At 37.4% G+C, this 11,143-nt stretch overlaps 1 protein-coding gene across 1 annotated transcript; it reads left to right on the top strand.

Annotated features, from left to right (window-relative positions):
- Window positions 1-9,928: 9,928 nt before the first annotated feature.
- LOC115985510 lies at window positions 9,929-10,624 on the top strand. The gene has a single exon (XM_031108448.1). The coding sequence runs from the start codon at window positions 9,929-9,931 to the stop codon at window positions 10,622-10,624; it is 696 nt and encodes a 231-aa protein (XP_030964308.1).
- Window positions 10,625-11,143: the final 519 nt, after the last annotated feature.

Raw genomic sequence — 11,143 nt, 5'->3', positions numbered from 1 at the left:
ACTCTCATTCCTAAAGTTAAAAGTCCTGAGAAAGTTTCTGATTTTCGACCTATAGCCTTCTGTAATGTTTTATATAAAATTATTTCAAAGGTGCTACCAAATAGGTTTAAAAAAGTCTTGCCACCAATTATTTCTGAGTCTCAAAGTGCCTTTCAAATTGACAAAGCCATCTCAGATAATATATTAGTGGCCTTTGAAACTTTACATCACATGAAAAAAAAAAAAAAAAGAAAAAAAAAAAGGGAAATTCGAGATTCATGACTATGAAATTAGATATGAGTAAGGCTTACGATAGGGTGGACTGGATATTCTTGGTAAAAATTATGGAAAAATGGGGTTTCATGAAAAATGGATTCGGTGGATCTATGAGTGTGTTAGCTCTGTTTCTTTCTCTATTTTGGTAAATGGGGAGCCAAGGGGGCATATTGTACCAACAAGGGGTTTGAGACAAGGGGACCCTCTATCCCCATATCTCTTTTTATTGTGTTTGGAAGGGCTAAATGGGTTGATACAAGATGCTGTAAATGAAGGAATAATGCAGGGTTATTCTCTTTGTAGGGGGGGGACCAAAAATTTCTCACTTGTTTTTTGCAAATGATAGCCTCTTATTTTGTAGAGCAAAAATTGAGGAGATAAATACCATCCAAAATATTTTGAAAGTAAACAAAAAAGTTTCGGGTCAGCAAATAAATACTGGCAAGACAACCCTCTTTTTTAGCAAATCTGTGACCGAGACTACAAAAAATGCAATAAAAGACCTTCTTGGTGTTTCGGAGATAAAAAAATATGAGAAATATTTGGGGTTGCCAGCAGTGGTGGGGAAGAAAAAAAGGGCAAGTTTGAATTACATAAAAGATAAAGTGTGGGGACAATTGCAAGAGTGGAAAGAAAAACTACTTTTTCAAGCGAGAAAAGAAGTGCTTTTGAAGGCGGTGGTGCAAGCCATTCCTACTTTTGTGATGGGGTGCTTTAAATTACCCTTGGGACTTTGTCGGGACATTGAGATGTTAATTCATAAATTTTGGTGGGGGCAATGACGAGAGCGTAGAAAAATCCATTGGAAAAATTGGGAGACACTTTGCAAGCCATAGAAGGAAGAAGAGTTGGGTTTTAAAGATTTGGCGAAGTTCAATGACGCAATGTTGGCAAAATAGGTGTGGCGACTTGTTCATGATAAAAATTCATTATTTTATCGTGTTTTCAAGGCAAAATACTTTCCCAATGGTACCATTTTTTAGGCCAAACAATCATCGGGTTCTTTTGCTTGGAAAAGCATTTTGAAGGCACGAAAGGTCATTCTATTGGGTGCAAAATGGATAGTGGGTGATGGTGAAAGCATTCAGATTTTTAAGGACTGCTGGCTATTTAGAAGTACTGTCACACCCATTCCATCGGTTCTGGACAGTGAGGCTAGAGTGGCAGAGTTGATTGATTTTGAGGTAGGTGGGTGGAACGACCAAATGCTTGATTCATGCTTCATTCCCTTTGAAGCACAGCAGATTAGGTCCATTCCTCTATGTGTATCTCCCCAAGCTAATTTCCTATACTGGGTGATGGATCCATTTTAATAGACCTGACAGTACTAGATTAAGTGGACGGTTAGTTTCTCTACATGGACGAATCCGAAATACACGGACAAAAGTGGACAGATCTCAAGATCACGTGGTATCCACATGGCTTAAGTGGCCTCCAAGGAATCCTAAATGGAAACAACTTACGTCCCATGATTAACCCTAGCCAAATAGAATCCCAACATGAGAAGGATCCTGCAATATATGCGTATTTATGATAATCTTTCTCGTAAGGAAACACCTTCCTACACAAGAAACGGAGGTCGGCTCTACACCACTATAAAAACCCAAAGCCCTCAGAAAACAAGGTACGTATAATTCTCCCAGCTCTGGCACTCTAGAGTTGTGAAAAGTTCTCTAACTTAACATTCGGAGGGGCTTTGGCCAATACCACACCGGTACTCTCCTAGGGTTTTCTTTGTTTTTGTTTCACAGGTGTCGTCTTAAGCACGTGAGGACTATGCGACTTACTGACAATTTTTGGCATCATTACTGGGCATTTGAAAAGGAAGGTGTGTACACGGTGAAGTCAGGGTACAAGGCCATCTGTGAGGAAGAAAGCTTTGGTTGAGGGTTCGGTTTCAAACTCGGCAACAACAAGGGACTTATGGTCTAGAATTTGGAAGCTTAAAGTACCAGGGAAGATTAAACACTTTCTGTGGAGGGCTTGTACAAACTGTTTGCCAACCAAAGCAAATTTGCACAAAAGGAAAATCGTGACGGACTCGATTTGTCATAGGTGTGGATGGTGCGAAGAAACTACAATGCATGCACTATGGAGCTGTGAGGCAATGAAGCTTGTCTGGTGCAATGATTTCAGTTGGGTAAATCAGTTTGAAGCAGCTCAGGGGGACTTCTTGGATCTGGTGGGTCGCCTCATGTCGCGCCCTCAAGTGATGGAGTTGTTTGCTACAACAGCGTGGCATATATGGCTTCACCGAAACAAGACCAGACTTGGGGAGCACACAGTTGTGTTGGGGATGATCAGAGATGCAACCTGCAAATTTCTGCAGATTTTCCAGCAGAGCCGTGACTATCCTTTTAGCAAAAAACCGACAAAATCGAGACGACAACAAAGATGGATGCCTCCAAAACTGGGTGAGTATAAAATAAACTTTGATGGAGCAATGTTTAATGAAAGTGAGGAGGCAGGGATCGGAGTTGTGGTGCGTAACTCATCTGGATAGGTCATAGCTGCTTTGGCCGAAAAGGTTGGGAAACCATGCAATAGAGAGCTGTTGGAAATGTTAACGGCAAGGCGAGCTGTAATTTTTGCCACTGAAATTGGTATACATCAACCACTCTTTAAAGGAGATTCAAAAACAATAATGAAGGCTCTTCAACGGCGTACTTTATTTTCTTCCTCATTTGGTCATTTAGTACAAGAAACTTTGTTTCATGCTAGCTCCCTTAGGAGTTTCTCTTTCTCTCACACTCTTCAGCAAGGAAATGCGGTTGCACATGTCTTAATTCAGAGAGCAAGACTTTCTTTTCTTTTGTTAGTCTAGATGGAGTATGTTCTACTGAATCTTGATATGTTTGTTTTGGTTGATTTAGCAGTTCATTAATAAAAAGTTCAAGCAATGTTTTTTCCCTAAAAAAAAAAATTGTATATCTATTTTTTTAATATATAAATTGAGTTTAGATTCTATTTTATGTTTAAATAGTCAATTAGAATTTTAACACATCATATTTCTATAAATATTAGAATAAATAGTTCCATATAGAAATACAACCATAATAAATAGCTATTGATAATTACCATAATTACATATTTAATATTTTCACATAAAACATAATCATAATAAATACCTATTAATGACTACAATAATTATCAAATTTCATACTTAATATTTTATATACAAACACACTAATAATAAAAGACTAGTAGTAATAACTATCAAAATGATCACTACAAAGTCATACAAGGCTCTTGGCTTCTTTTAACTATAAGAATTTAATAGTATTTTACATTTAAACTTTTAGTTGATCTCATGATATTTTACTACATAAACTTTTGAATCCTCACAATTTTACATATCATTTTTTCAATACATATTTTTTTAATTGAGTTTAAATTATATTCTATATATCATAACTTTTGAATGGAGTTTGTGGCATGTCTTTGTACTAGAAACTCATTCCCTTTCCCTTATGTGTTTGTTTGTTTCTCAACCAAAAAAAAAAAAAAAATGAAGCTGAGTATTTTTAGTTGTTATACATTTTAGTGACGACTTGTATGTCGTCACTATAGGGTACCTTTAGCCACAAAAATTAGGATTTGTCACTAATACCCCCATCTAATATTATGTTCCTACTTTTAGTGACGACTTATTTTTGTCACTATTTGTCACATTTAGTGACGAAATTAGTTTTGTCACTAATAGTGTTCTTAGCAACACCTTTAGTGACGAAAGTTTTCGTCACAAAAAACTTAAACTTTTAGTGACAAAATAATTCGTCACTATAGATGAATTTAGTTTGGCACCTATATTTTTGTTTGGCGTCTTTAGTTCAACACAACATATAGTGACGAAATTTAATTTTCGTCACTAAAAGTTACTAATTTTTTTTATAAAAGTGACAAAATATAAATTTCGTCACTATATGGTACCTTTTTGTGACAAAAAAATTTTCTTCGCTAAAATTTGTCATTGAAAATACATTTTGTTGTAGTGTTAAATATTCAATTAGAATATTTACACATCATATACTTTTTTAAAAAAATATTAGAATTAATAGTTCCATACTTCCCTATACATATACAACTATAATATCACATAAAAAAAAAATACAACTATAATAAAAATCTATTAATAACCATACTTACATATTTGACAGTTTCAAATAAAAACACAATCATAATAAATACCTATTTTGATTCTACAAAATAATAATAAATACCTATTAATAACAATAATGATGATCAAATTTCATATTTAATATTTCATATACAAACATAATCATAATAACTATCATAATTATCAAATTTCATATTTATATAAAAAACAAAAGAGAGAAAAAATCATTTTTTTAATATAAAATTATACATTTTAAATTTTTACGTGCATTGCACGCTTTGCTAATTAGTTTGAGTATAGGCAAAATTACCATTTGCCTCTCATTTGTAATTTGGTCTACACTTTTTCAAAGCAATCAATTTACTCTATAATGTCAACTCACTTATGAAAAAGGCCTACGTGGCACACTTAAATGCTTATGTGATTACAAAAGTAATAATAATAAATTTTAATTGACATTAAAAAATTCCACATCAATGTCTAAATGTGTGTGGGTCCTTTTTTGGACAGTACCCAGGCCCAATTAGAAACAAGAATCTTGAACCCTTTAATTGTTATTTGGTGGACTGGGCTTGGTTCACTGCAGCTAAATGGGGGCTGATTATGAACCAAGTTATGTGCAAGTCACATAAAGCTCCTTAAGGCAAAAATACGATTCCTCCTAAGTAATAAAATACCATTATAAATGTTTTAGCATCATAAAATGACCTTTTACTCTTACAAAACAAGTAAAATAATTATTCATAATATTCACAATGAGAAAGAGATTGAAATAGAATATTTAAGGTTTATCTTTTATTGTGTAAACATTTAAAAGAGGTCCTTCACTTGGTACCCCTGGCGTACTGTTGTGCTACCACGGACGTACTAGGCCTGTAATCCTAGAATGCTAATTCTCTGAACTATATAATCTTTTTCCATGCTTATTATGCAATGAAGTTTTGTCTTTTCCCTTTACCTCTATAGGTCCTGCACAAGAACAACTATACAATACACATATCTTCAAATAATTGTTAGTTTCTTAGATGAGGATATACATTTTAATACATATACATATATGTAAATGAATTTCATGAGAATGATTTAGCCACGAGGATCCCGGCCTTAATTCTCGCAAACTTAATGCTTTTGCACAAGACTTGTGGGATTTGGAACTCAAGTCCAAGTGGCTTTGCTTGGGCATTGCCTTCCAAGATAGTTAGGTGAGGAGGATTTTTGCGAGAGAGAGTGATATTTGATGTGTGCATGTTTTGGCATATGTTTCTTTGGAGGCTAAGTGATATTTTGAATGATCTCAAGGATATGGGACAAATTCCTTCACGTTGGCTCTCTTATTTTGTTTCTTTCTTTCTTTTCCTTGCTGGGATATTAAAACTCTAAGAATATATCTTTTGAACCTCTGAACTATCTCTCTAAATCTCCATTTTTCTCCCCCCTTGCTACTATGCCTTATGTTGGGAAATTTAAACCCTGGTTGATAGAATTAACAAGTTTTAAATCCAAGTTATTAATTAGATTTATTATGAATAAAACTTATTAAAACAAACAAACATCAATATCATGTCAATATCACGCACAGCGGAAAAGTAAATAAGACAAGATATGATGACTCAGGAAAACCAATGAAACAAACTAGTTTCACAGTAAAAAACTTGGGGGGAAACCTTCCCAAAAAGCAATCACTATAGTTAAGAGAAGTTTCAGATCTAGTACAAAACTTTTGCCCCTAGACTCTACAATCCCCGTTGATAAACTTACAGCAGAAACCTTCTACCGCTTCAGAATATCTGAACTCTTTAATATATGAACGCCAACCTTTTTGCACGGATCCAAGTGCGTGATTAACCAATGATGCACGACTCCTAGTACGTGACTAACACACCAACTTGAAAAAGATTGTTGACTACAAATTTCTTCACTTCATCAACAATGAAGATCAAGAAGCACTTGGTTACAAAACCCTAAGGTGTAAAGCTGCAGTAGCTTCTTTAAGAGAGAATAAGGCATCGGTCACCTTTTGCATATGTTCTCCTTGTATTCTCTTATGTGACAGCCTCTAAAATAAGCCTTATATATGTCTAGAGTTGTGAGAAAAGAAACCCTACACAAATACATAAGCATGGGCTGAAAATCAGATCTGGAAATCTGAATTTCGTAATTCTTGATCGATCGAGAGGTGTCGAGAAGCTATTGAGCCTATCTATTGCGAGCTATCGAGAGCTATCAAGGGGACAGAAAGTTGCTCGATCGATCGACCTAGCTAACGAGAGGTATCGAGATTGCGATAAAAAGAAGCTAAAGAGCTCGATAGATAGCCTAGCTGTTGAGAGGTGTTAAGCAGCTATCGAGTTTTAAAAAAATCAACACTTCTTCACTTGTTTCTTGGACAGATTTATATGACTTCAATACTAGACTTGAACTCTTGTTCTTTGAAGTATTAAACACATCCTAAATCTACCCAAATACAAGTAAAGTGCGTTTTGTTAAAGGATTAGCCAATTATATAAAATAGTGACTTCAATACTAATATGTGAAACACATATATCCTAACACATGAAACACATATGTAATAACACCTTAGTGTTCCTTTTATAGTGGACATGGTTTGGTACCTCGGGCGAGAACGTCCTAGGTCTGCTGGGTAAAACCATGTCCTCTGGAACCTGAAAAGGTGCATTGGGGAGAGGTTTAGCTTATTTAGGCAATTATAACTCAAAAGGGGCATTTAGCTTTAGCTATAAGTGAAAGATTCCTTCTTAGAAAGTCAAAACAGTGGGTGGACTGCTCAGTGTACTGTGACAACTTTGTTGAAAATGACAATTGAGAGGAAATTGTGGGGAGGTGTCATGCAGATGGGGGAACTGAGTTCTCCATTGGTTCATGCATTTCAAGCAAATATATGAACCAAGGGAAACTCTCAGGATCCTCCTTTCACCAGAAATCATTCCCTTACCGATCAAACCATTTCTCCCTTACTATCCACTCAGGATCCCACGAGCTTGGACCATGGGTTACAAAGATAATACCTGGTTTTGCTGGATTTTTTAATTGCTTTTGTTGGAAATATGAACATACATCTTGCTGCATAGCCTCTGGTCTGACTGGGATCCTTCTTCTTGCTACATATCCTCTAGCCTGACCGGGATCCTCTTCTTTTTTCTATATTATTATTATTATTATTCCTTTATTTTTCCTTCTTTTTGGGACTTTAAGGCTTAATGGTCCTTCTTAACTTCATGAATTGGGCATTCTTTTGTTAAGACCCATGGTCCTTCCTTACTTTTCATGGAATGAGTTTTTTTATGAAATTTTGGTCCTCAACAAAATGAAAAAAAAAAAAAAACATTCTCAATCACTTTCTCTTCTTCTCTTTGTATCTTCCTACTTGGACATTACCATAGTTGTGTCCTAAATATTAGGTCTAGGCCGACAAGAAATGGAATCGGTGTGAAGGATTTGAATATGGGACATCCACTCCCCAAACTACTTGGGTGTAAGCCCAATAACGACGGTCACCCTTGGTGGTTACTCCAACCATAAATTATTACTTAACAAATTATGAAAAATGTTATTAAAAAAATTGGTAATCTTGACATTGCTTGAGCTAATGAAAAATTGAAAGTGCAAGTGTAGCGAATTTGCCAACTAATGGTCCACAAAGTCCAAGGTTGGCAACATGATTTCAAACCCTAATTTTTCATTTTTTTAATTAACTATTTTTCAAAATACTCACATCTGATTATCAATTATGTACTTTATTTTAATAAAATATCAACTTTTTTATTTTTTAATTATTTATTTTACTTCACACATAATAATTGTGGGGGCCAGTTACTCAGGAAGTATTGTTAAAAGCGGTACTAACTGGGCCTATGGCCCTATCTGAGGATGTTGAACCATCCGAGGAGGCCCAAATAAGGTTATGAGTAGAATAAAGTTAAGAGAGGAGTAGAGGCAATGTGAGATGGGTCCAATAAGTGTCCGAGAACAAAAGTATCCTCGGCAACATGTGTCCGAGATGAATCTAAAGGTTCATTTGGATACAACTGAAAATTGAAAACTGAAACTGAAAACTGAAAAACACTGTAGCAAAATAATTTTTAAATGTGTGAATAGTATTGTGGGACCCATTTTTAATGAAAAAGTTGCTGAAAAGTGAAATTTGTGGGTTCGTGAACAGTACATGATGTGCACTGATTGGCTGAAAAAAGTGTGAAAAGTCAAACTTTGCGGCTACTGTTCATTGAATAGTGCATAAACAGTAGCCGCAAGTCTCACAAATGCGTAAAAAAAAAAAAAAAGGAAAAACGCAGACGCAGACGTGGGTTTTTAGCCCAATCCAAACATAACCTAAGTACCTTATCATCACGAACTTACTTCGGGGCTACGTCACAGCTGAGAGTAGGACATTGGACCAGGGATAAGGATAAAAAGGCAGACAAATATCTTCAAAGGTTGCGACCTCTGCATTAATTGCCTCTCAACCAACTCTTTGGCCGCATTAATGTAGAAGTGATGCCTGAACAGTGATCAAGCAGCCTTACAGCTACTGGTTGATGGTTCCAAGAAGTGTTGGATGGGACAGGAAGGAATCCCCCTAATCTAGCATACACGTGTGTGGTAAGGATGACACGAAGATTGCAGTATATAACCTGGAAGAATGCATTGAAAGTGGAGAGGAACTCTGATACAATTTCTGTCTTGGAGAAAACCATATAAAACAAAGTGCTTATTTTGTTCCGAGGACAAAATTTGATAATCTTATTTGTGTCAAACCATCTTGAATCGTTAAGTTTAATCATTTTTCTTCTGGGATAAATTTAGTTCTTCTATCCACACTCTACAAATTTATTGTTTGGGCCGTTAGAGTTTGAGCCCAATCCGGTTTTAGGATTAACCCAATTTCAATCCTTACAATTGGCGCTGTCTGTGGGAAGAGCTTGATTTAGATTAAAGGAAATCCAATTATAACGTTCATGATGGAGGAAGCGGGTCCACATCACTTTGCAGCAGGACCACACTAGGTAGATGCTACCCTGCACCAAGTAGAGTCAAGAGGTTCCCAGCATGAAAATCCACAACGGAGCCTCGAACGAAGAGAGGGCCGTGAGGGGAGTGTGTGGACAACTCATACCAGCAAAAGTCACTCTCGTGGGAAGAGTCACGTTTCCCATGCAAAGAAGGACAGGGACATGCAGCATGAGATTGACGAGTTGAAAAGAGAGTTGTGCCATGCCTGGCGAAGGCGTTCCCCGCCTAGCTCCAAACCATCATCCGAAGAGACAGATAGAGCTAGTTATAGACAGAGATCCAGGACTCCGCCTAGTGAAACTTTTTCCTATGAAGAGGAACACAGCCATCGATGTAGGTGCAAAAGCCCGCCTCGCAAGGGCTTGGGGAACAACGCCATTAAAAAAGCGTTAAGCCAAGTTTCCAAATCACCCTTCACAAGGAATATTGAGGAGGCGATTCTTCCTCAGAATCATCAGCCTACATTCACCCTATATGATGGTCGGACAGACCCAGGTAGAGCACGTTAGCCATTTTAGCCAAAGGATGGCTATCTACTCCAAAGATGAAGCCTTGATGTGCAAGGTCTTTCCATCAAGTTTGGGTCCTGTGGCAATGAGATGGTTTAACGGTTTGAGGGCCAACTCTATTGAGTCCTTCAAAAAGCTCACTCGGGCTTTTGGCGCTCGCTTTATTACTTGCAGCAGGGTTCCTCGGCCTTTGGGGTCCTTGCTGTCTATGTCCATGCGAGAGGGCGAGACTCTTAAAGTTTATTCGGACAGATACGGGGAAATGTTTAATGAGATAGAGGGAGAGCTTGATGATGTGGCCATAAGTACTTTCAAGGCTGGTCTTCCAGTCGAGCATGATTTAAGGAAATCTCTAACTGGTAAACCTGTTACTAGTGTACACCAATTGATGGATCGAATTGACAAGTACAGAAGAGTAGAAGAAGATCAATTGCAGGGAAAGGGAAAGGCTAAGGTAATCCCTCAGGATAGGAGGGATTTCAGGTCGGACCGTTACAATAATAACCGACCTCGGAAAGACTTTGTTGGGCAATCAAGTTCAGCTGACACTCAGGCGGTTAATGCTGTGTTTCGGGAGCTGGTGCAACAGGTACTAGAGAAGATCAAGAATGAGCCATTTTTTAAATGGCCAAACAAAATGACAGGAGAGCTTAAGAGACGCAACCAGAATCTTTATTACCACTATCATCAGGATCATGGGCACACAACTTAGGATTGCAGGAATTTATGGGACCATTTGGAGCAGCTAGTCCGAGAAGGGAAGTTGAAGCAACTCTTGCATCATTCCAGTAGTCGGGTAGGCCAGGCAGGCTCTGAGATGCGTGGGGATGCCTCTTCGAGACTCCCCCTTGGTACAATAAATGTTATTTTTGCTACCCCAGGGAGGACTGGATCTTGTCCTTCCAGGGTATTGTCGATGTTACAATCTCCAACCGAGGAGCACAACAAAGCGTCTAAAAGAGTCAGGATGGACATCCTGCTGATTTTAAGCTTTTCGGATGAGGACAAGGTTGGAATCATACAACCCCATGATGATGCTCTGGTGGTCACACTGAGAATTGGTGGGTACGATGTAAAAAGGGTGATGATTGATCAAGATAGTGCTGCTGATATAATGTACCCAGATTTGTACAAGGGGCTAGGTTTGAGGCCTGAGAACTTGGTAGCCTACAGTTCCCCTCTGGTGAGTTTTAAAGGAAGGATGGTCGTTCCAAAAGGCCAGATCAGATTA

This window comes from Quercus lobata, chromosome 4 (assembly GCF_001633185.2).
Source record: "Quercus lobata isolate SW786 chromosome 4, ValleyOak3.0 Primary Assembly, whole genome shotgun sequence".
In the NCBI taxonomy this organism is placed as follows: domain Eukaryota; kingdom Viridiplantae; phylum Streptophyta; class Magnoliopsida; order Fagales; family Fagaceae; genus Quercus; species Quercus lobata.
This window is presented reverse-complemented; position numbering and strand designations above follow the sequence as displayed.